The sequence below is a fragment of the Macaca thibetana genome, chromosome 16, assembly GCF_024542745.1.
Source record: "Macaca thibetana thibetana isolate TM-01 chromosome 16, ASM2454274v1, whole genome shotgun sequence".
NCBI lineage: Eukaryota > Metazoa > Chordata > Mammalia > Primates > Cercopithecidae > Macaca > Macaca thibetana.
This window is the reverse complement of record NC_065593.1, coordinates 21,976,000-22,002,264: the sequence shown is the minus strand read 5'-3', so window position 1 is coordinate 22,002,264 and position 26,265 is coordinate 21,976,000. Positions and strand designations below refer to the sequence as shown.

The window sequence follows — 26,265 nt, the reverse complement described above, 5'->3', positions numbered from 1 at the left end:
TTACCATAAACATCTGCCAAGGTTATGATGAGCATGTCATTAGGTTGCATTTTATTAGTTGCTGCCAACAGCTCTTACTTCTGATGGAAAAGAATTTAACAACAACAAAAAAACCTCAGTATACTCCAACTTACGCTTTTTCTATGCTTTTATCACCAAATGATAGTACATCCATATATAACTCTAGATACTTGTTTTATAGTCTATACACTTGCTAGTTAAAATGTATTATAAGCCACAGTCTGTTCAGAATTACTTGGGTAAAATGCTATGTCACCTACAAACCTTCATCTGATTAATATGGAGGTTGTAATCACTATCTCAATGGTTTCTGGCTCATGAAACTTCTCATGCTTTCTATTTTCTTACTCCTGTGCTGGCTGGCTGACAGCCAAGTCCCCTGCCTCTGCCACTGCCTCAACCCATAAGCACGCTACAGTGCAGCCCAACCTTTTTTGGTCTTGCCGATCCAAGAGCAGCGCAAACCAGTTGAATCCAACTTTATCACAGTCACAGCAGGCAGGAAATTTCAAGGATCGTTAAGTCTAGGATTTGCCAACCTAAGATCAAGTTATAGGTTTTAAAGTGATTTCATTATTGCCGAAGGATAGCTTGGCTGCTGAGTGTGATTTTCCTATGTTCACATGTACCCCATGGGATTCTAAAACAGAAAATCAAATCTGAACATAAATGATCCCTTGCCAGTTCTCCAAATGTCAGGCTTGTGGCAAAATAGGAGAAAGAGGCAGTGTCATTTTCAAATCATGTAAGTAGAATCTGATTCATAATCAACGTCTTCCCTATTTTTCTTTGGTCCTTCAGTCTATTATTACTGTTATTACCTTCTTTCCCACAGACAAATGGAAAATTCACACGTTTCTACTTGACATATATGGTGCAATCTTCCTTTCACACTGGCACGCACACTATGGTTTTCACGAGAAAAGGTGGCAAACAGGTGAACATCTCAGAGAATGTAGCTTCCAAAAATGCTGTTTTGGGCCAGGTTCAGTGGCTCACACCTGTAATTCCAGCATTTTGGGAGGCCAAGGCAGGCAGATCACGAGGTCAGGAGTTTGAGACCAGTCTGGCCAACATAGTGAAACCCCATCTCTACTAAAAATACAAAAAAAAAAAAAAAAAAAAAAAAAAATTAGCTGGGCATGGTGGGGAGTGCCTGTAATCCCAGCTACTTGGAAGGCTGAGGCAGGAGAATCGCTTGAACCCAGGAGGTGGAGGCGGCAGTGAGCCGAGATTGTACCCTTGCACTCCAGCCCGGGTGACAGTGTGAGGCTCAAAAAAAAAAAAAAGACTTTTTTTACTTGAGTGGATATGTTGGTGTGGAAAGTAAAAATAATGCAACGGTGTGAAAAGTAATGGTATCTTATTTATTTATTTAGAGAGAGTCTCACTGTCACCCAGGCTGGAGTGCAGTTGCACAATCTCAGCTCACTGCAAACTCCATTTCTCCAGTTCAAGCAATTCTCTTGCCTCAGCCTCCTAAGTAGCTAGGAGTACACGCACCTGCCACCATGCCCGGCTAATTTTTATAATTTTAGTAGACAGGGGTTTCACTATTTGGTCAGGCTGGTCATGAACTCCTGGCCTTAACTGACCCACCTGCCTTGGCCTCCCGAAGTGCTGGGACTACAGGTGTGAGCCACTGTGCCCGGCCAGTATATTTTAAAATTATAAAGCTGATATATTGCAAAGTAAAATACAGGGGAAAAAAAGTCACAAGAAGTATTAAGATTAGATGCTTTTTGTGCTTCTTTTTGTAAAATATAGATGATCCTCAAGAAGTAACTTGAGCAGATTTTCTACTGGCCTTCAAATTGACAACCTACACCGCCTATAAATTTTTACATTCCTTAACAGAGCTAACCATAGGAACTTCCAAATAATTTCTCAGAGGAAATGAGTCTTCAAAATCACACATGGCTCATAAGAGTTTTGTTTTTTTTATGCCTTCTCAAAGGACCCAGACTGCTAGATTTTTATAATAACTACTTTAACCAGATAGGCTTACTATAGGCTGGTAGTTCCCCATTAAAAGATATTTTTCTTTTACTTAGTAGTCACTTTCCTGTGTTCTAGAGCTTCCCTATGCTTTTAAAATACGCATTATCACAACAGTTCTCCCAAAAACAAAACCACCATAAAAGCTGCTGCACTCGGGGAGCCCTGAATGAACTCTAGAGCAGCGCCTGAGTCCTGCATTCTTTCTTCATTGTCCTTTTTGTTTGATTTGCCCATGGTGTACCATCAATCTTACAATGGAGACAGATAGAAAGTACTCCACCTAACCTATTTAAGAAACATTTGCAATATACTGTTTTACAAGTCTTTAATTAAAAAACTCAACAAAAATATATAATTGAGCATTTTACATAATGCATACATTCTTAATATCTGCAGGTAAGATAACAGAAGGCAAAAGCAGATATACTGTATTGCTTCTTTGGCAACTCACCAATATCATCCCCTGCAGAAACATAGAGTGTTTTTTTTTTTTTAATCCATGGTCTTAAAATAATTGTCCCTTAGTACAAACAACATATTTAGCAATAATACAGTAGATGGACTTTTCAAATCCACAACAATTTGTAATACTTCACAAGGGTAAACTAGTAAGCTGCTTTCTAAAATTAAGGCAGCAGCAGTGTTTAGAGGGGGAGTAATAAAAAAGACATCCTTTTTCTAGTTATATCCTGGCTCTGCCTTCTTTGTTGTTATTTTTAAATAATGTCACATTCAAGCTCTATGTCTTGGGTGACACTCCTAAGGATAATAAAATCCTTTCCCTGTATATAAACTGTGTTTCACTTCCAGGTCAGTCTGACACTCTCCAACAAAACCAAATACATTTTGTATGAGGCAACACAACTATTTTTTTTTTGAGATGGAGTCTCGCTCTGTTGCCCAGGCTGGAGTGCAGTGTGTGATCTTGGCTCACTGCAACCTCCGCCTCCTGGGTTCAAGCAAATTCTCCTGCCTCAGCCTCCCAAGTAGCTGGGACTACAGGTGCGCACTACCACGCCTGGCCAATTTTTTTTTTTGTATTTTTAGTAGAGACAGAGTTTCGTCATGTTTGCCTGGCTGCTCTCAAACTGCTGACCTCAGGTGATCTGCCCACCTCAGCCTCCCAAACTGATGGGATTATAAGCATGAGCTGCCACACCTCACCCAATTCAACTTTCTTAAGACAATATTTACCATCTAACTCAGTGTTCCAGAATTTAAAAATTCCTTATGCTTTACAGCAAAGATACATATTGTGACTCTACTGAAGCAATATATACGTCAGAACTAAAAATCAGAAAAGCAAAAGGGTCCACTCAACATATAGCAGCTTATATCTAAATATATACATGTATGTATATGTTTTCACAGTTAAATCTTTTAAAAAGTTTATTTTTGATATGTTCAGAAATATTTCTATTATCTATAAATAATATTTTAAAAGCTCAACTGATCAAAATGCAGTACAAGAACATATCAAATTAAATAAATCTTCTATGTCTTTAAAAACAGATAATTGAAGTCAGTAAAGCTTGAGGTTTGTGTTAAGTGTATTCTGTCAGTCCCTACTACTAGGGAAGGCAGAATCTTCTAAATACGATAGGAGAGAAACTCCAAAAGCTTGGAAGGAACTGGCAGCTCCTGGACTTCTTGGGTGGGCATCACTCTTCGGATTGACATGCGACATAAATGTTGCAGGCTAGGGACCTGCCGTGGAGTGGCCCAAAAATACACACTTCCGTCATGTGTCCTAAACAGAAACAAAGCACATGGTTAGTCACCCAGGTATATGTATTTCAATGTCGCTACAGCTCAAACAACTATCATCCAATACATGTGAGTACTGGAGTCACAAACTTCACACTAAAACCCAACTAGGAAGAACTAACCAATGATGTATTCTATAACAAGGTAAGACTACTATATAAGAATACTTATTAGAATTTTACTAAAAATAAACTACTAGCTGCTAAAAGCCACCTTAAGTTGCCCCTTAAAGAAGGCCAGGTGTGGTGGCTCAAGCCTGTAATCCCAGCACTGTGGGAAGCTGAGGCGGGAAGATCACTTGAGGTCAGGGTCAGGAGTTTGAGACCAGCCAGGCCAACATGGTGAAACCCCGACTCTACTGGAAAAACAAACAAACAAACAAACAAATTAGCCAGGACTGGTGGTGTGCACCTGTAGTCCCAGCTACTCGGGAGGCTGAGGCAAGAGAATCTCCTTGAACTGGGAGGCGGAGGCTACAGTGAGCAGAGATTGCACCATTGTATTCCAGCCTGGGGGACTTCATCTCAAAAAAAAAAAAAAAAAAAAAAGAGAGAAAAATATATTTACCCAGCAGCTAAAACACTGCCATCAGTAGAGAAGGCACAGCAAAGACCATTGCTCAAAGGTGCAACTTGCACTGGATAATCCTCATCAATTCTCCAGAACCTCACCATTCTGAAAACAAAATAAATTATTTAGTTATCTTGTAGAAAATGTAAGGTAAAGGCAACTTTTTTAAAATTTAGAAAGAAACACCATTGAGTTATGAGTCACAAAATACACAAATCACACCAACAGGCAATTATTGTAACTTGATTTATACAATTATAAAATATTTTAAGGTCTATAATACCAGTTGGTAAACTGGATAAACTTTCACTCAAGAGACTACAATGCATGGTTGCCTTTCCTCCTTCCCAGTGTTCAAACCTAGAATGTTCACACCTGGAAGCTTTCTCCTTACTTTCCTACACTTACAATACAATCAACTTCTAGCCTGTTTCACTCTTTTCCCAAGACATTTTTAAAAGCTAGGTGAGCCTGGTAGCTCAAAACCATAATCCCACACACTTTGGGAGGCTGAAGTGCGTGGACTGCTTGAGCCCAGGACTTTAAGACCAGCTTGGGCGACATCGGGAGCCTGTGTCTCCACAAAAAATTTTTTAAAAACTTAGCCAGGTGTGGTAGTGTACCTCTGTGGTGCAAGCTACTCAGAAGGCTGAGGTGGGAGGATCACCTGAGCCCAGAAAATCAAGGTTGTGGTGAGATGTGATTTGCCACTGCGCTATAGCCTGGGCAACGAGGCAAGACCCTGTCTCCAAAAAACAAACAAACAAAAAAACAGGAAAGGAAAAAAAGCTTTTCACCTAGGCTGAATGTGTCTACAAATACAGCAGAGAACTAATATGCAGAATCTATCTGAGCAAACAGGAAAACAATGGTTGCGGACAAACAAAAAAAAAACCTCTCTCCATATGTTTGCTAATATTCTGGAAAAAGAAGAGTTGCCTTATGAATTGATGTTACCAAACTACTCAATGCTATATGTATGAACACTGTAATGATAAAAGGATGTGAAAATGAGATGATTGCAACTAGTTTCTGCTTCTTACCAATAAGCAGCACATCTCATTCATGTGATATTTCACATTCTAGTCTCAATCGTGGTGGATACAAATTATTATTTATTTGTAATTCTTTTGGTTTTATTATTTGTTTCACTTTAGAAATTTCCTTTTGCTTCAACCTTTAAGACATTACTTTAAAAAATCTCTATAAGCTGGGCTAAAAGCTGACTAAAAATCAACCCACTATGCCTAAACAAGTTAAACAAGAAACACAGGGAGAGGCATGCATTATCTTTAGTTTACACAGATAATTGTTCTGGCTGATATTCTTTAAGACACAACAAAATCTCCCAGGGGCTCGTGTTGAGGAAGAGATATTAAAACTCTTAACTGCAGAAAGGCTTTAAGGCTTAAGAATGTAAAAGGTAAAGGTAAGTCAGTCAAGCTATAATGCACATACTTACTTATCATCAGCAAGGCTTGCAATATGCAGTCCATCATGGCTAAAAGATACAGATCGTACCCACCGGTCATTTGCTCCTCCAGCAAATATTGGAGTAGGTGGGGGAAACAGGTGCCTGAGGTCAAATACATGTTTTTAGTGGATATCAGTCACTTCAAGAAAACAAAATTACCCAGGTACAAAGTACATCTGTCTTTGAATAGTGTTTAAAGTAGCCTTAGTTAATATAACTGAGAAGATTGAGTAGAAATGATACATCCAAATTAAAAGTCACCTGAAAAGAATATTTTATGGCTGGGGACAGTGGCTCACGCCTGTAATCCCAACACTTTGGGAGGCCGAGGCAGGTGGATCACGAGTTCAAGAGATTGAGACCATCCTGGCCAACATGGTGAAACTGTCTCTACTAAAAATACAAAAATTAGCTAGGTGTGGTGGCACGCGCCTGTAGTCCCAGCTACTCAGGAGGCTGAGGCAGGAGAACTGCTTGAACCCAGGAGGTGGAGGTTGCAGTGAGCCGAGATCGCGCCACTGCACTCTAGCCCGGCGACAGAGCAAGACTCTGTCTCAAAAAAAAAAAAATACATATATATATATATATATATATATTTTATATATATATATTTTATGATTTAGGATAGTAAGATTAAGTCCAACTTTGGTTTTAACTGTTTCTCTCCAACAAAAACTCTAAACATAATTAGTACTTCTATAGATAGCTGGGTACTGTTAAGCAGCAAGACTTGTATCAAGACAGCCAAATTTACTTTCAGAATTTATGTCTAACACTTTCCATTAGTCAAGGGCTTAAATAATGCCAACATTTTAAATTACAATAGACTGTAATTTTAGGTTTCATATGTTGGTGATTCTAATTAAATTATTCACATAACTTGATAAGCAGAGATGAATTATAGACTAAAATAATTCATGTTGTACCCACCCAAATTCCATTAGAATGTCTCCATTATGTGGATCCCAGATATATACTCGAGTATCGTAAGATGCAGTAGCCAGTAATGCTCCATCAGGAGAAAAGTCACAAGCTACCACATCATGGTGATGTCCTTCTAGTTTCCGTATCATGGTGTATTTATCCATATTCCAAAGGAAAACCTGCAATAAAAAGGCAAATGTTATAGCTTCATTCAGACACACAGAGGACAAAATGGCACATCTTAAACTAAAACTGCTAAATTTAATTAAGATTATATTAAGCATTATAAATTATGAGTAATTTAAAGAATACGCTCAGTGTCATAGTCAGATTAAAATCAGTCTTTAAGTTAATTAAGGCAGACATGCAAATTCTATTTCAAATGTTTCTGTTAAATGTTAATTTAAAAATAAGCCTAAACATAAAATAAAGGCAATGCAATTTAACCACAAAGCTATACTGAAATCCATTTATTCCAAAAACTAATTAACTAAAATATACGGAAATAAATAGGGTTAAGTACTACAAACCCCCTTCTCTTTTTTTCCAGAAACTACCAGATTTTTAAAAAAATATACAGACAGAAAACGTAAGGTTAACAAATTGTTACTCCATTGGCATCTCCCTTTGAGATAATCACTTGTTTACAATAGGCTTGGGTCACCAACTTGAGCCTAGGAAGAGAAACAGATACTGCAAGCAAATAGAATATTCACAGCCAAATGAAATTTCTTTGGCAAACAACAAGGATGTTAAACCACATTACAAAATGAAAATAATACAATTACATTTCAATAAATCAAAATTTAACCATCTTATTTTTCCCAAACTGACCACAATCATAAGTCATTTGAAGTATAAAACGGTTCAATTATTTAAGAATAAGTTCACATACAATTTTAGATTCTAAAGATCAGTAGTTAACTGTGCAGAATAGCTCTAAATAGGATTCTAATGTTTACTTCAGTCTGTTATATTAAATGTGAGCTTGGAGGTTTATCCTAATAAGACAATCTCTCCTCTTGAAGTAAAGCAATCCTTTTTGCTTTTTTTTTTTTCTGCACAGACATAATACATTATTTCTAAAAGAAAATAAGTACAAATTTTAAAATGAATCAAAGATGTAAGGTATCTCTGGAATTTTAAAGAATTCCAAAAAACAGCACAGAGAAACCATTTGAAAGCCAAACACTTTATATTAAATTGGTTTCACTTGTCAGACTCCCAAATCCATAAAACTGGAAAATCAATTTACTCAGGAGTCAGTGAATTTTACTGTGGGGAAAATTACTTTAAAAAAGAAAAAAGAAAGAAAGAAAAGCAGAAAGTGGACATCGACCAGCACCTGTGTACGTACAGTACACCTTGCAGCCGAATGCAAGGTTACTTCATCCTATGGTAAAGGTCGCCCCCAGCCCGGTAGCCAGAGATGCCACTCTTTCTGCCCAGCTAACACCATTGTGCGCCTGTGTGCGAGTGGTGCCAGCATAACCTCAATCACACCAATATTGCTGCCACCACCTGTGACAGGGAAAGCAAGAAGCATATGGAAAACACACAGCCTAAAATAGCAATGTCAACATCTAATTTTGTTCTTCTTATGATTTGTAAAGAACTAAACTGAGTATCTTGTTTTAAACTTCCAACATTTATAACTATCATTTTAACATACTCCTTGGGTAAATAAAATGTATTTCAACTAGTCTCCCACCCCCCATTAATTCAAAGTGTATTGTAATTATCACATGTATTTGGACTTCAACCATTTTATAAATATTTTTAGCTACTGAGATCAATTTAACTACACTAACTTAGAAATGGTAAACAACTAAAAGAGTTCATCAATAAGCATAACCCTCTTAACAGTCACTTTAATTAAGCTGTCTATAGGTATGCTATATAAGACAAACAGTATCAAATTTCACCTATAACTTAACTCTAGGACATACATGAGTGCTATTTTTATATTATTTTAAGTTACTTTTTTTCAGTTAAATGTACAGGACCAGCTGGGACTCAAAACTTTAAAAACAGCAAACTGGACCAAAAAAATAGAACAACAGAGAAGAAAATAATTAGCAAGGGAATGTCTTAACATATAGACTAGATCTCTTCTACAGCACATAAACTTTTCTAGACTTACAAAAAAAAAAAAAACCAAACAAACAAAAAAGAAAACCCTAATATGCCCCTCATTTTCTATTATCTCTATAAACAATCCAACTTCTCACTTGGCAATCAATAACTATATTTAATTTCCTTCATGCAAATTCTCCCCCATCACGAAATAAAACATTTAAAATATTCATGACACCGAGCACAAACTTCATAGGTTACTTAGATTTAAAATGATTATGCACACATTATCATAATCCAATTCACAGTTAATGTACAAGAACTTTGACACATACTGCTTTACTGGCTCCGACTGAACACAGCATAGAAGAGTCAGGAGAGAATGCACAGCTGTACACCCAATTCTGATGCCCCCTCAATACTTTCATCATGTTTCCTGAACAAAAGAAACAATCTGTATTAACCCTAGAATCCACTTCAAATGAGCAGTATTTCAAAACAGCAGTAAATCAAAGGATCACAAACATTTATAGCTGAAAGTAATTTATCTGTAACAAGGGTTACTGACATACACCAGCTGCTTATTTTAAATTTTACTGGAACACAATCCTGTCCATGTGTTTACGTTGTGCTCTACAGCAGACAGCATGGTTCACAAGCCTCAAATATTTAACATCTAGCACTTCAAGAAGTCTGGGGCCTGGCGCGATGGCTCTTGTCTGTAATTCCAACACTTTGGGAGGCTGAGGTGGGTGGATTGCTTGAGGCCAGGAGTTCGAGACTAGTCTGGCCAACAGGGTGAAAACTCATCTCTACTAAAAAAAACATTTAAAAAATTAGCCAGGCATGGTGGCGCATGCCGGTAATCCTAGCTACTTGGGAAGCTGAGGCACAAGAATTACTTGAACCTGGGAGGCAGAGGCTGCAGTGAGCTGAGATGGCACCACAGAACTCCAGCCTAAGTGACAGAAAAAGTCTGGGACACCCTAGCCCCACCCCATCTACAGAAGACCAAATTTTTAGTTCAATCCCCTTATTTTAAAAGTTAAGAAACTTGACCATCTTCAAAATGCCTTTTCATTCTTCCTTTTTGAAAACCTACAACCCACTCCAAAGTCCTTGTGTATTATGCCCACAGCACACAGCTATGCTTAAGTATACTGAACTCTTAGTTTTACAAAAACTTACTGAGTGCCTATGCATGCCAGGCCTATGCCGGCACTGAGGATATAGCTGGAAATAAGGCAAGGACCCCACTATCTTGGAGCTTATATTTTACTAAGCCTATGTTCTTAAAACATGTACATTGCTGAAATTAGTTTGAGATAAGCAAGCATCATTCGATATGCAAAAGAAAATAAAAATTTTCAATTTTTCAAAGAAAAAGAAATTTCAAAGAAAATGAAAATATTTCAATTGTTGGGATCCCTTTGCACCTCAACGGCTGAGCAGATAAAACGCAGAGAAGGTCCTTCATGACTTGTTAATGTTAGCATAGTACTTTATTAAGGAATGGTTACTATTTATCAGCTGGAACATTTCCAGATCTGAGGGTTTTATTTCCTACTAATTCAATTAAAGCTTTATTACCCCTAGGCAAGCCTGTTAACCTCTAGCTTGAGGCTGTTAGAGCACCAACAGACCTTAAATTTAAGGTTTTAGCTAAACATATAAACTCTTTCATTAGGGACTAAGAAAGGGGAAGAGATGCTCATCTCAAATGAGGTAGCATCTCCAAAACTTTGTAAGGCTTAGAGAAAGGTGAGTACTTGACACCAACATATCTTTCTATTGTATTGGAGAGTAAATCTTTCACTTTTTATAAAAGTATTTCTTAACCTAGCCAATTTATTATAATGCTTACTAATATTTACATATTATAAATTCTGGCATGTAGGTCATGTTTTAATTAAAATTTTATTATATACTAAGTTACTTCAAGATCTACCTAAATTTTCCCTAAGCCAATGCAATAAGTTAATAACCCTCCCTCAGGGGACATAAACAGACTGGTTCCATAAAACCCTAAATCTGATCCATATTTGGTCCTCAGATAGTTGATACAGATCTATGAGTTTCTGAATAATATCAGATCATTTACTTCGAATAACTGTTGGCTCCTATTCTGGGTCACGTTTATGTTTTGCTTTGATCTATTCAGGAAAGGAGCCAAAATGTTAGGCAGAGAAAAGGAACTTTGATCACATGCCATTTTTAAAGTCAAATGCCCCAAATGTTCCCAATACCTCTCAATAGTAATATCAAGAAACGAATCCTAGTTCATAGCTTGGAAAAAAAGACATACCATCATCTTTCAGGTCCCACACTCTGAGAGTTTTGTCTCTTGAAGCTGACACCAGGATCAAGCTTCCATCTGGAGCAAAAGTTAAATCTCTGACCACTTCAGTATGATCTACCAAGTTAAGGAGGAGTTTTCCTAAATATGATAGAAAAGGGAGAAAAAAGACAGTATTAATATGTTTTTGTTTTGTTCTTATTTTTCTTGAGACAGGGTCTCACTCTGTCACTCAGGCTGGAGTGCAATGGCACAATCTTGGCTCACTACAGCCTCAACCTCCTAGGTTCAAGCAATTCCCCTACCTCAGCCTCCGAAATAGTTGGAACTATAGTTACAAGTCACCATGGCTCGCTTTTTTTTTTTTTTTTTTTTTGTAGTGATGGAGTCTCACCATGTTGCCCAGGCTGGTCTAGAACTCCTGGGCTCAAGTGATCCCCCACTTTTGGCCTCCCAAAGTGCTGGAATGACAGGCATGAACTTTAAAATATAAAATCAAATTATTTCTTTGCTTGTTATTTCCTTGGCCTAGGAAAGTTAAGCTCCCCAAAAGATACATGTTATCCCACAACAACTTTAGTTTTCTAACATGATCCCAGTGAAAAAAATGTATTTAAATAATACTGTAAGAGCTTTGTTTTCTAAGAAAATCTATGTGTTCATCTTACTTTTTTCAAGAACCCAGATTTTGACTCATTATCACCTATGTTAGTATCACTTGTTATGTTCTAATGTACATGCTGTTTTAATGCTTCTTTAAAAATCCTTTACATTTTTGAGTAATATTATATGCCAGAAAGTGTTTTAGGCAATAAGCAACACATTGATTTTTAGTTGCCCAAAGAATTTAACTTCTCAACCTATCTAAACTTTCACTAAACCTTTCCAAGTTGAGATAATGATTGTTGAAATTTGATTTACCTTGAAAACCTCTAAGCTATTAATCATTGAAAAAGTACAAAGAAAACACCTTGACATGTGAGTCATTAACTAAGTAACTAGGTTATAAAGGACAACTAATTAAACATTCCCTAGAAAAGCCTTTCCTACTATACTACTCTCTAAAGAGTGATGAAGCAATATGAACTCTATCATTTTCCTAAATTAAAATGATGAGCTGAAGAAGGTGATATTCAGGTCAATTATAAAGACACACTTATGCCATCAATTCTTGCTTTTCAGTAAGCTGAAATCCTCAAATCCTAATTCCAGTGCCTATGAGTAGTGCCCTGCATCACAAAATAATACATTTGCTTTAAAAACTATGAATCCATACCTGTATATACATCCCATATTTTGATACGCCCATTGTTCAACCCTGTAGCAAGAAGTAGCTGATCTTGTCCAAATCTGAAGCGATGCCATTCTATATTTACACAGCGACTCTGTTTTTCTGGAACTGACGACCCAAAAGCAAGACTCCAGACTATATCTCCACAGTCTATAATATGTTCACGAGGCTTATTTTTCTGACCACCATCACTATTTTGTCTTGGCAATCTTAAACTGCTTGAATTGGTAACATTCTTGGTGCCATGCAAGAGACTGGGGTGGGGGAAGTCAGATGGAAATTGTATTATTATTCACTCTGGACTCCTCTGGACATTGAATAATTACAACCGTTTGTTAAAATAACCTCAATGTTATTATAATGACACCAAATAACAATAGAATCCTATAGATAGGAAGGGAAAGGTTGATATTTGAACTACGAGAGAAGGACCGAATAAATTCAGGTCATTAATAGAAATTCTCAGTGACTGAGTAGTAAGTTCAACAATAAAGCAATTTATATTATAACTTATTTGCCTCCCAAAATTTCCTAAAAACCACCGTATCAACTGGTGCTCCCTTCAACCTAAAAACACAAATATAAATAAGCAAAAACCAACCAACCAAACAAAAAAACCCCAGTAACGTAAGATATGGTCAAGCTGATATCAGAAAATTGCCTTAAGGGAGAAAAAAAAAATCCTCAAACCATGACCAGTTTCCCATAGGTTCTAGACCTCAAGTAATACATAATGAGAACATTAGTGACTATAACCATGAAGGTCTACTAGATACAAAAAAAACAGGGAAAGATCCAATATAGCATATTATACATTTTAGAAAAACATTCAACAAACATCCAAACTCAATTTACCCCAAGCAGAGGGACCATAAGTCCATTAAAAACAAAAACAACAACAACAAAAGCCCAGGCTCAGTGGCTCACGCCTGTAATCCTAGCACTTTGGGAGGCTGAGGAGGGTGGATCACCTGAAGTCAGGAGTTCGAGACCAGCCTGGCCAAAATGGTAAAACCCCTGTCTCTACTACTATGCATCAGAGTTATCCAACAACATGTTATAAAATCCAAGTGAATCCAAAAAGCTTCACATCACAGAAGTCACCTGCTCTGGCACAACACTATATATATGCATTTGTTAGACACAATCTGACTTTAATGTACAGAAAAACTTAATGTATAAATAAGATCAGACAATTCTTTTTTTCTTTTGAGACAGAGTTTGGCTCTGTCACCCAGGGTGGAATGCAGTGGTGCTATCTCGACTCACTGCAACCTCCGACTCCTGGGTTCAAGCAATTCTTCTGCCTCAGCCTCCTGAGTAGCTGGGACTACAGGTGTGCCACACCATGCCCAGCTAGTCTTTGTATTTTCAGTAGAGATGGGGTTTCACCATATTGGCCAGGCTGGTCTCAAACTCCCGACCTCAAGTGATCTGCCTGCGTTGGCCTCCCAAAGTGCTGGGATTACCGGCCTGAGCCACTGCGCCCGGCCCAAAGAATTCTTTACACAAAATTTCCAATAAATATATTCAGCCCATGACTAAAACTCACAACACCATCTATAAAGTAAAACTTAAATATCAAAATGTTATTACCCTACACTGAGAGAAAATAGTAAATTCCACAAACAGATACAAAATACAGAAAAGAAAAAGTCTTACAAGTTCTGAAGGCACTGGGACCACGGAACAAGTTTTACTGTGCGATGTCCTTGTGACCAAGCAAAGTATGAACCATCTGGAGCAAAAGCAACAGTCCAATTTTCACGACCACATTTCTTGTCAAAAGGAGCTGCAGGAGCTAAAAGTTCACCTATAGTACGTGATCTCACTAAAAGGAAAAATAAAAATACTTGATATCATATATAACCAACAATACATGTGAGACTGCCTCCATATTACTTTGGGATTGAGTTTCTTCCCTCTTCTATGCAAAGTATAATGAGTTCTGCATTCCATCCTCTAACCGGGGGTATGCAGTATATGAAGACTCCTTAATGATAATGACTATCTCCAAGTTTTGATAAAGTGATTTCCCTAAAATTTCCCAATACAAGAGTTTTTAAGAAAGTTTCAGTAAAAAAACTGGTCAAGTAATAATAATGTGATGACCAATTAGACTTAACAATTATAAAAGTCCTAACTTTTGCATTGTATTATGTTCTCATCAAATTATTAACATTTAAAATGCAAGAAATTAAACTTAGTTGGCAAGAAAAGTATCTTCCAAATTAAATTTCTTAGCTTTCAAAAACTATACCTCACTATAAAATACAATATTACACCATTACTCAAAGGAAAGCACTATAAAATATGCTATCCAAACAAATATTTGTATCCTTTTCAGGCCCAGGTCATAAAAATCACAAAACCCTCAGAACTAGAAGAGACTTAAAGGTTGTCTAGTTCAACCAGTGCTTTAGAAATGCATTATAGGCCGGGTGTAGTTCCTTACACCTGTAATCCCAACATTTTGGGAGGCTGAGACAGGTGGATCACTTGAGGTCTGGAGTTCGAGACCAGTCTGGTCAACATGGTGAAACTCCGTCTCCACTAAAAATACAAAAATCAGCTGGGCGTGGTGGTGGGCACCTGTAATCCCAGGATGAGGTAAGAGAATTGCCTGAACCCAGGAGGCGGAGGTTGCAATAAGCCAAGAAAGTGCCACTGTACTCCAGCCTGGGTGGAGTGAGACTCCGTCTCAAAAAGAAAAAAGCTAAAATAAAAGAAAATGCATTATAGCTGGGCATGGTGGTATGCTGGAGCATGCATGTAATACCAGCTTCTTGGAAGGCTGAGGCATAAGAACTGCTTGAACCTTGGAGGTGGAGATTGCAGTGAGCCAAGACTGCATCACTGCACTCCAGACTGGGTGACAAAGGAAGACTCTGTCATAAAAAAAAAAAAAAAAAAAAAAAAGAAATAAAACCAAAATGCATTATATTTGTGATTCTTAAATAGTGGTCCTTAAGAGTCTTCCTAATGGGCCTTACACTGACTCAAAAATGGAAGTATTTTGTTTTTTAAGGACAAAAAATGGACAATTTTAAATTCAGACTACTAAAATTTTGTATTCCTAACAAAAATTGGCATATTACCAGAGTATATGGAGAATACTACTTCCATATGTAACAAGCATGATCAACAAGCTCATACTGCAATGTATGCATGCAAACTCAGTTAGAATTTCCTCAATTTGGGGAAAGGAGCTTTTTTTGTTGTTGTTGTTGTTGTTTTTTTTTTGAGACGGAGTCTCGCTCTGTCGCCCAGGCTGCAGTGCAGTGACCAGATTGCAGCTCACTGCAAGCTCCGCCTCCCGGGTTTACGCCATTCTCCTGCCTCAGCCTCCCAAGTAGCTGGGACTACAGGCGCCCGCCACCTCGCCCGGCTGGTTTTTCGTATTTTCAGCAGAGACGGGGTTTCACCGGGTTAGCCAGGATGGTCTCGATCTCCTGACCTCGTGATCCGCCCGTCTCGGCCTCCCAAAGTGCTGGGATTACAGGCTTGAGCCACCGCGCCCGGCCGAAAGGAGCTTCTTTATTAGTGTATCACCTATTTTGGGTTGGTCTTAATTTTCCCTATTATCTATTTTGTGGTCAGTTGTCTGGTCAATTGCACAGTGTATAATAATATATTTTTATGTATTTCTGGTTTAAACTTTCCAACACCTAACCTTTAATATAGTCTATGTATTGCTGTTCATGTAAGAACCACTTACACTGCTATAGTTAGAGAACCTGGACATGGACACATACATACATACACATACACATACACACACACACCCCCCCCCCAAAATGTACTTGTTCAGTTTGAATGTATGCTCCGACAATAGCTAGTATAGCACCTGGCATATGACAGGTGCTCAGTAAATATTTATTGAATGAATATGAAAACACACATTTATGCTCCCATTCTACAGTGATTTAAATATGTTATCTGCCCAACTCTCGACACCTTAACAAATAAGTGTGGTTTTTAAGATATTCATAATTAGGCTTACACTATTTTGGTGCAACTGAGACGGCTTTTAATGACTCAAAGTCTTCCTCCTACCACTCTACCCACTCAGTACTGATTCTGACCTAAGAGAATAAGCCTACTGCTATCCTCATAACATTTATATATTGAAGATAGCCATGAATGAAATCTTTTTACCAGGCTAAAAGATCTCTATCCTTCCAATCATACCTTAGATCACATGGTTTCAAGTCCATTTCCCATCCTAACTTCATCATACCTTTCTGGATAAATTCTAGTTAGTAGTGGCCCTCATCAAAGTGGCACCCAGAACTAACCACAATACTTCAGGTGTGGTTTAATCAAAGCTGCAGGGTCCCTCACCCACCCGCCCACCCCGTATTAGCACAGCTTAAGATGACATTAACTTTACTGGCAGTCATATAACTTTCTGTTTTCTTGAGTCAGGGTCTCACTCTGTCACCCAGGCTGGAGTGCAGTAGCACAATAACGGGGCACTGTAGCCTCGACCTCCCAGGCTCAGGCGATCCTCCTGCCTCGGCCTCCCAAGCAGCTGGGTCCACAGACATGCACCACCACACCCAGTTAATGTTTTTATTTTTGTAGAGGTAGGTTCTCCGTTTGTTGCCCAGGCTGTCTCAAACTCCTGGGCTCAAGTGATCTTCCCACCTTCAGCCTCCCAAAGTACTGGGATTACAGGTGTGAGTCACATAACTTTAATACAAAATTCACAAACTTAGTGACCCTCAAATGCCTGCAGATACTTTTAACATACAAATGATTTCAGAAACAGCATGCTGCTCAGGTTTCCTTATATTTTTCCAAACCCACAGCCTTATTTGTTCCTTTTACCAGGGTTCTTTATATGCCTGGCCTCTGAATTTGCAACCCCTGCCTGCCTAATTTTTTTAGACAGGGTCTTGCTCTGTTGCCAAGGCTGGAGTGCAGAGGCAAACTCGTAGGCTTAAATGATCCTCCTGCCTCAACCTCCTGAGTAGCTATAGCAGGGACTACGGGCACATGCCCCCACACTTGGCTAACTTAAAAAAACAAAAACAAACTTTTTTTCCTTTTTTTTAAGACAGAGTCTTGCTCTGTCACCCAGGATGGAGTACAGCGGCTTGATCTTGGCTTACTATAACCTTCGCCTCCTGGGTTCAAGCAATTCTCCTGCCTCAGCCTCCCAAGTAGCTGGGATTACAGGCATGCACCACCACACCCTAATTGTTATTATTATTTTTTGTATTTTTAGTAGAGACAGGGTTTCATCATGTTGGTCAGGCTGGTCTTGAACTACTGATCTCGTGATCCACCTGCCTCAGCCTGCCAAACTGCTCGGATTACAGGTATGAGCCACCGCACCCGGCAAAAAACCAATTTTTTATAGATAGGGTCTTGCTATGTTGCCCAGGCTGGTCTCCAGCTTCTGGCCTCAAGCGATCCTCTCATCTTGGTTTCCCAAAGTGGGGAGATTAAGGCATGAGTCACTGCATCAGGCATATTTTTTTTTTAACTTGGATTCTTGTTTAACCACATCTATCTTTTAAAACTCATAGATTTTAGGAGGGAAAAAAAATGCTAAGTTCACATATAAGGGAAGCAAGTTTAAAATTCAACTTAAAAGTCTCTACAGAGAATATTTATGTAACTTGTATACGATGAGGAACAGCCCTTGCATTCAATTTCAAGAACATCTAGTAAATGAGACTAAAATTAAGCTCTCCCTTAGCAAGCATAAGAGAGACTAAATTTCTCATACAAGACTTTTTTTTTTTTTTTTGAGACAGAGGCTTGCTCTGTTGCCCAGGCTGGAGTGCAGTGGCATGATCTCTGCTCACTGCAACCTCCGCCTCCTAGATTCAAGCAATTCTCCCTGCCTCAGCCTCCCGAGTAGCTGAGATCATAGGTATGTACCATCATGGTGCCCACCACCACGCCCAGCTAATTTTTGTATATTTTGGTAGAGATGGAGTTTCACCATGTTGGCCAGGCTGGTCTTGAACTCCTGACCTCAGGTGATCTGCCCGCCTCAGCCTCCCAAAGTGCTGGGATTACAGGCATGAGCCACCGTGCCTGGTGTAGATTGTATTTTAAGGTTACTCTATATTTTTCTTCTACCTTGACCACAATCATGGAACGCCTTGTGTACAGTGGTAATAGGACAGGCATACTGGTAATCCCAACACTTTGGTAGGCCAAGGTGAATGGATCACTTGAGCCCATGAGTTTGAGACCAGCCTAGGATATATAGAGTACCTCGTCTCTACAAAAAATTTTAAAAATTAACAAGTGTGATGGCATGCACCTGTAGTCCCAGGCTGAGGTGGCAGAATTGCTTGAGCCCAGGAGGCAGAGGTTGCAGAGAGCCAAGATTTCACCACCACACTCCAGCTTGGGTGACAGAGCAAGACTCTGTCTCAAAAAAAAAAAAAAAAAAAAAAAAAAAAGAGTAGGCCGGAGGCAGTGGCTCACGCCTGTAATCCCAGCACTTTGGGAGGCCAAGGAGGGTGGATCACCTGAGGTCAGGAGTTTCAGACCAGCTTGGCCAACACGGTGAAACCCCCCTTCCCCCATCTGTACTAAAAATACAAAAAATAAGCCGGGTGTGGTGGCATGAACCTGTAATCCCAGCTACTTGGGAGGGTAAGGCAGGAAAATCGCTTGATCCTGAGAGGTGGAGGTTGCAGTAAGCTGAGATTGCACTACTGCACTCCAGCCTGGACGACAGAGCGAGACTCAGTCTCAAAAGGAAAAAAAAAAAAAGCAAAAGAGCGGTAACAATTACTAAAAAATTGGTTCGGATAGCAGAGACAATGAAAGAATAACATATTTATAACATAATTCTCAAATATATACAAACTCAAGAAATAGAGCCATCATAAAACCTGCCAAATAAATGCATTAATCTGTTAAAAATTACTAATAATTGTTTTGATTGTGTTTCTTTGCTGGATAACAGGTATATCAAATTGCCTTTGGCACTTTAATAAAACGTTTTAAGCGCTCAATTTAAATACTGGCACAATTTTATAAACGTAGCACAAAGTTTGTAATAAAGTGCTTTGAAAAAAATTTTTTAAGTTAAACCTTTATTACATTATCTGTAACTGTTTAATGTTAGCTACAGAAATGTATGATTTAATGACCTTGTTAAGGGAAAGGCTGCCTGCCACGGGAAATCAGCCATAAGATACAACACTACATTATTAATATCTGTAAAATAATAACATATCATCTGAGTCACTGCTGAACCAAGCAAATCAGATTTAGCTCCTTCTTTACATTCCTCCCCAAAATTTCATAACCAGAAAGGGACAATCTATGGCTGTGCCTTGCGAAAGAGGGCAGTAGCATTATACAGAATTATTTGATCATTCATGGAATCTTACCTCTACTCTCTGTATGTCCTCGAGAAATTAAACTTGGCTTGGCTTTTAATTAACACCCCAGAAAAGAAAAAACGTAAATCCTTAATCATAGATTTAAAAAGCTACACAGGAGAAATGTTTAACCTTGTACTAGTAACTTTTTATATCATATCCAGGAAATAACACTGAGACTTAAATACGAAAAAAAAAAAAAGAAAGAAAAAAGAAAAGAAAAGAAAACCAGGGGCTGGCGGGGGAACACTTAGTGGATGGTTCTACTTTATGTAGGTATGCTGTCCATCTCTTAGAAAACAGAACCGGAAATCCGGGCGCGGTGGGCTCAAGTCTCTAATCCTAGCACTTTGGGAGGCAGAGGCGGGCGGATCACCTGAGGTCGGGAGTTCGAGACCAGCCTGACCAACATGGAGAAACCCCATCTCTACTAAAAACACAAAAATTAGCCGGGTGTGGAGGCGATGCCTATAATCCCAGCTACTCGGGAGGCTGAGGCAGGAGAATCGCTTGAACCTGGGAGGCGGAGGTTGCAGTGAGCCAAGATGGTGCACTCCAGCCTGGGCAACAAGAGCAAAAACTCCGTCTCAAAAGAAAAAACAAACAAACAAACAAAAAACACGACCGGAAAGTTTTCAAAATGGTTTATCACGATGAAAGTAAAATACAGATTAAAAAAAAAGGCAGATTACTCGTCTATAACATTATGGTGTAGTGAAGTAAGTAAAAGAAAAACCCACTGAACTGATAAGAACTTTTGAGTTCTTTGTCCCACTTCGCGATATACTTTCTAGTCTTAAAATCACTTAAAATAATAACTGGACACAAATTTTGTGTTCTTTGCATCTTCTTTTTCTTTTTTCTGTGTGAACTCTGCTGCAATTTTTTTCCTTTTTTTCTGTGTTTGTATCTTTAAAAATGGTTATTAAAACCAGGGTTAAAGTCCCTTCCTAATCAATCATCCCTAAGACAACAAAAGTCCAGAATTCTAAAACAGCTGTTTCTAGATATAAAAATTCACCCACATAGAAAAGAGTGGGCGTTTTGGCTACTTCAGCCTCTTTCCTTCTCTAGAAATAACTCCTCCTTGTACTTAGTAAAGGCACACATTCACTTCAAGAAAATGTAAATGCTCTCTGCTCAGTGGCCACAGCTAATTATTACTTAACACAGTAAGATCAGTGTTTGCTGAGTGTGTCAGCCAATGTACAGCACCCCCAACACCATCAAACGTTGTTCCAGTTATTTTACTTTAAAAGAGGATTTAAATAATGCGACGCGCATTATTTAACCACTAAGTAGGTGTGGACGCACAACCTTCAACACTAATTGCCCTTTACTCGGCCGGCCAGGGGTACACACTAAGCCAGAAAAGCCTTTCCAGAGTTTCCTCTTCCGCACAAAAGCTTTCCTTCGGTCACTCCACCCAACCGCCCAGCTCCTCCCTTATGTGTTTGAAAGATAATTCTGAAAGAGTCTCCTCCCCCGAACCGCTGCGTTTCTTAACGCCACAACATTTTTTAAAATACCGTATTACTTTTGCCAGGCTATTGGGACCTCTTCCGTCTCATTTCTCATCTAAGTGTGGTTGGTACACACGAGGACCCCCTCCTTTCGTTACCGCTCGGAATCCACAAGTTTACTTTTCCCGATTGTAAACCTAAAGCCCCTGAGTGGCCCTTCCCTGTCCACTCGACAGTCAAGTCCTGAGCCAGGAACTCCCAGGACAAGAGCCCTGCGCAGACCTCCGACGAAGAAACCGGGGTCCGTGCCCGCCCCAGCCACACAGTAACCGCGAGGGAGCACAGTAGGTGCTGCATCCACGTCGGTGGCGTTTACCCGCCCCCTCCCACCCCCCCACCAACTCCTATCGAGGCGGCTTCCTCCTCCTCGCTCTTGGGCTGGCCCTGGCGCGCCTCGGAGTCGCTTCCTCCTAAACCTCCTCCGAGGAGTCCCTGCCTTTCCCCGGCCCTCACGCGCCCACCCACGGTCCCAATCCTCACCGATCTCTTTCTCGTTGACCCTCGGGGGAAAGCTGGCCATCTATGGGGCACCGTCTGATTCCGGGAATACGATGCGGACCCAACGACAGAGAAGAGAGTGGCGAGCGCTGAGGGGCGTGACTAGGGGTTGGTCCTCCCCCCGGGCCGGGGCGGCCGCTGCGGCTTCTGCTAACTGCCCCGGGAAAGCTCCCGAAGGCCTCAGACCCAAGTACGGAGTCAAACACAGACAATAGACCCTGTACCCAGCCTCGCGCCTGCGGAGCAAGTCAGTTCCCCCAACGCTGCCGACCGCAAACGAGACACTGAAATCAAAATGGCGGGCGGCGCGGGAGATAACTGGGCGGCAGGGGCGCGGCCACGTGACGTCAGAACCCGTGGCTCCGCCTCCCAACGCACGGGACGTGATCTCCGGGGCCCGGCGCTAGCGCGCGGGTGTTACCTGGGGGCCTTGCAAGGGGAGATCCAGCCCAGGCTGGGTCCGCTGACTGTACCTGTAAGCCTGTGGCGTCTTCTGGGCTTGGATGTCTGATATGGAGTTTATAAGCTGAAGTGCCTTTGAAAAGGGCAAGCAGAGAATTGTATTATTAGCCTTCTAGCTTAAAGATTGCATGGAACTTAAACTGGCTGAACGGAAAAGAACAAAAAGACATTTCAAGTTTTCACTCAGTTTGGCCAACTCCCCAGCCCACAAGTACTGGGGAACTGACGGATACCCTGATAAAAAAGATAGGATTAAAATTAACATCGTTGTGCACCACCTGTCCAGCTACGATTGTTCGGACCTGAGCCAGCAGGTTTTAGGAAGGGCCGAGGGGACCGAGAAGGAGACTCTGGTGTGATCGCCTGCAACGCACCGCGAGGCCTCCGTGGGCCGCCTTTGTCATGGCTGGTGCCTGCAGCCTGATGGGCTGTGTAGGAGCTGGTTGTCCCCAGAGTCCCGACCGCTGGCCAAGATAGATCCCACTGTGTCAGCTCAGAATTGGTACTTCCTGCACCTTACCTGAAGGCCTCTGGGAGGCACCTGGTTGTCTGCACATCAGACTGATAAATGTGTCAGTGTCTGCCAGATGCCAACTTGGTTCCTGGTCACAGATGACATATTTGCATTTTAGTGGCTTCTTGTGTGAACCCTAAACATTGCAAAGGACTGGGGCGTATGAGACTGGTGTCTCATGTGTCCATGTGCAGATAACACCAAACAGGCTTTGTGTGAGCAACAAGGGTGTTTATTTCACCTGGATGCAGGTGGGCGGAGTCCGAAAAGAGTGTCAGCAAGGGTGGTGGGATTATCATGAGTTCTTATAGGTTTTGGGATAGGCGGTGGAGTTAAGAGCAAAGTTTCAGGGACAGGGGGTGGATATCACAAAGTCCATTCTCAAGGGTGGGGAGAATTACAAAGAACCTTCTTAAGCATGGGGGAGATTATAAAGAACTTAAGGGTAGGGGAGATTGCAAAGTACATTGATCAGTTAGGGTGGGGCAGAAACAAATCACAATGGTGGAATGTCATCAGTTAAGGTTATTTTCACTTCTTTTGTGAATCTTCAGTTGCTTCAGGCCATCTGGATGTATCCGTGCAGGTCACTGGGCATATGATGGCTTAGCTTGGACTCAGAGGCCTGGCATTCCTGTCTTCTTATATTAATAAGAAAAATGAAACAAAACAGTGGTAAAAGGTTGGGGTGGTGAAAATTTTGGGGGGTGGTATGGAGAGATAATGGGTAATATTTCTCAGGGCTGCCTCAAGTGGGATTAGGGGCGATGTGGGAACCTAGAGTGGGAGAGATTAAGCTGAAGGAAGATTTTGGGGTAAGGGGTGATATCATGGGGTTGTTAGAAGGAGCATTTGTCGTACAGAATTTTTGGTGATGGCCTGGATGTGGTTTTGTATTGTGTCCGGAATTGGTGGTTCTTGGTCTCTCACTGACTTCAAGAATGAAGCCGCAGACCCCTCCTGGTGAGTGTTACAGTTCTTAAAGATGGTGTGTCTGGAGTTTGTTCCTTCTGATGTTCGGACATGTTTGGAGTTTCTTCCTTCTGGTGGGTTTCTGGTCTTGCTGGCTTCAGGAGTGAAACTGCAGACCTTCGTGGTAAGCGTTACAGCTCTTCAGGCGGCGCATCTGGTGGTGGTTGTTCCTCTTGTCGGGAGTTGTTCATTCCTTCTGGTGGGTTCGTGGTCTGGCTGGCCTCAGGAGTGAAGCTGCAGACCTTTGCAGCGAGTGTGACAGCTTATAAAGGCGGCGTGGACCCAAAGAATGAGCAGCAGCCAGATTTATTGCAAAGAGCAAAAAAAGAACAAAGCTTCCACAGTGTGGAAGAGGACAGCTGGCTGGCTCAAGGAGCCTGCTTTTATTCCCTTATCTGACCCCACCCACATCCTACTGATTGGTCCATTTTACAGAGGGCTGATTGGTCTATTTTACAGAGAGCTGATTGGTCTATTTTACAGAGAGCTGATTGGTCCGTTTGGACAGAGTGCTGACTGATGTGTTTACAATCCTTTAGCTAGACACAGAGTGCTAGACAGAAAAGTTCTCCAAGTCCCCACTAGGTTAGCTAGATACAGAGTACCCATTAGTGTATTTACAAACCTTGAGCTAGACACAGAGTACTGATTGGTGTATTTACAAACCCTAAGTTAGATACAGAGTGCTGATTGCTGCGTTTACCATCACTTAGCTAGACAGGTTCTCCAAGTCCCCACTGGACTCAGGAGCCCAGCTGGCATCACCTAGTGGATCCCAGGCCAGGTCCGCCGGCGGAGCTGCCCACCAGTCCCTTGCCGTGCCTGCACTCCTCAGCCTTTGGGCGGTGGATGGGACTGGGCGCCATGGAGCAGGGGCATGCCAATTGGGGAGGCTCTGGCTGCACGGGAGCCCACAGCAGAGGTGGGAAGGCTCGGGCATGGTGGGCTGCAGGTCCTGAACCCTGCCCTGCAGGGAGGCAGCTGAGGCCCGGTGAGAATTCGAGCCCAGTGCCAGCAGGCTGGCACTGCTGGGGGACCTAGTACACTCTCTGCAGCTGCTGGCCCAGGGGCTAAGCCCCTCACTGCCCGGGGCCAGTGGCACCAGCCAGCGCTCCAAGTGCAGGGCCCACGGAGCCCACACCCACCTGGAACTTGTGCTGGCCCGTGAGCACTGTGCACAGCCCCAGTTCCAGAGGGAGCTGGCTCTGGCCTCGACCAGCCCAGAGAGGGGCTCCCAGAGTGCTGTGGCAGGCTGAAGGACTCCCCAAACACTGGCAGAGTGGACGCTGAGGCCAAGGAGGCACCGAAAGCGAGGGCTGCTAGAATGTTGTCACCTCTCAGTATGAATTGAGAAACTAAACGAAAGACACAAGATCCGAATAAGAGAAGAAAAAAAAAAAAAGGTATTAAAGGACTAAGAATTGGGAGTACCCAGGACATCCAATTAGAGTGTGTCCAAGGGGGTTCAACATTGTTGTTTGCTTGGTTGGAGCTTTTTTTGGGCTCTATCCTTGAGTTTTTTTATGTTGTCTTATAACAGGTCAGACTGATTTAGGTAAAAACAACACTCTGTATTTAAAAACATACAGAGTCCTCTTTTTTTAGCAGTAAGTTGAGGCCTTGATGATTTTGGAGGAAAGAGAAATGGAAAGCTAGCAATTGTTTGTTAGAGAAGGATTAGAAACGGCTAGGAGAGAGTGACTGAGACTGATAGTGTGGTGGAGATGGCTGGGGAGAGGTAGAGGGTGGCATAAGAACGGGAACGAGAATAAGAGTAAGTATAAAAGTAAAGAATAGAACTTCATCAGGGTGAAAGTATTGGAGGGTACCTTGCACTGAAGATCTTCTACCCACTTTAAGAGAGACTTAAAGGTGGTGCTTTAAGGTAAAAACAGGAGCCACTAAATACCAAGAGCCTGAGGAACTGCTTGGGTGATTTGACTAATAAAGCTGGTCCGTTATTGGACTGTATAGAGGTGGGAAGGCTAAACCAAGGAATTATGTCTGACAAAAAGGGAAGAAATGACTGTGGTGGCCTTTTCAGACCACCCTTCTCAGATGGCCTCTACCCATCCAGTGAAAGTGTCTACCCAGACCAAAAGGTATTTTAGTTTCCTGACTCGAGGCATGTGAGTAAAGTCAATTTGCCAGTCCTGGGCAGGGGCAAATCCCTGAGCTTGATGTGTAAGGAAGGGAGGGGGCCTGAATAATCCCTAAGGAGTAGTAGAATAGCAGATGGAACACTGAGAAGTGATTTCCTTGAGGATAGATTTCCACAATGGAAAAGAAATGAGAGGCTCTAAGAGGCCGGCTAACGGCTTGTAACCTACATGGAAGAGGTTATGAAATGACGATAGAATAGAATGGGCCTGTGAGGCTGGAAGGAGATATTTTCCTTGGTCCAAGAACCATTTGCCTTGTGTGGGAAGAGATTGATAGGCGGACGTTTCAGTGGGGGAGTAGGTGGGAGTGACCAGATGAGAAGGAGAAAAACTTCCGTGAGGGATAGAAGTTG

The 26,265-nt window shown here is 41.1% G+C and overlaps 1 protein-coding gene across 1 annotated transcript; it reads right to left on the bottom strand.

Moving 5' to 3' along the window:
* Positions 1-2,335: 2,335 nt before the first annotated feature.
* WSB1 (WD repeat and SOCS box containing 1) lies at positions 2,336-22,180 on the bottom strand. Its single transcript, XM_050765883.1, has 9 exons — positions 21,785-22,180; positions 14,083-14,251; positions 12,406-12,674; positions 11,139-11,270; positions 9,169-9,269; positions 6,764-6,936; positions 5,822-5,935; positions 4,357-4,464; positions 2,336-3,772 (listed from the first exon to the last, which is right to left on the bottom strand). Exons 1-9 carry the CDS (start codon positions 21,822-21,824, stop codon positions 3,613-3,615), a joined length of 1,266 nt encoding a protein of 421 aa, XP_050621840.1. The 5' UTR covers positions 21,825-22,180; the 3' UTR covers positions 2,336-3,612.
* Between the last annotated feature and the right edge of the window lie 4,085 nt (positions 22,181-26,265).

Coding starts and splice junctions, on each gene's coding strand:
- WSB1 (XM_050765883.1), bottom strand. CDS start 21,824: ATGGCCAGCTTTCCCCCGAGGGTCAACGAGAAAGAGATCG. Junction 9,270..11,138: donor GTGGGACCTGAAAGATGATG/GTATGTCTTTTT, acceptor TCTTTTGTTCAG/GAAACATGATGAAAGTATTG. Junction 5,936..6,763: donor GACATTCTAATGGAATTTGG/GTGGGTACAACA, acceptor ATTTGACCTCAG/GCACCTGTTTCCCCCACCTA.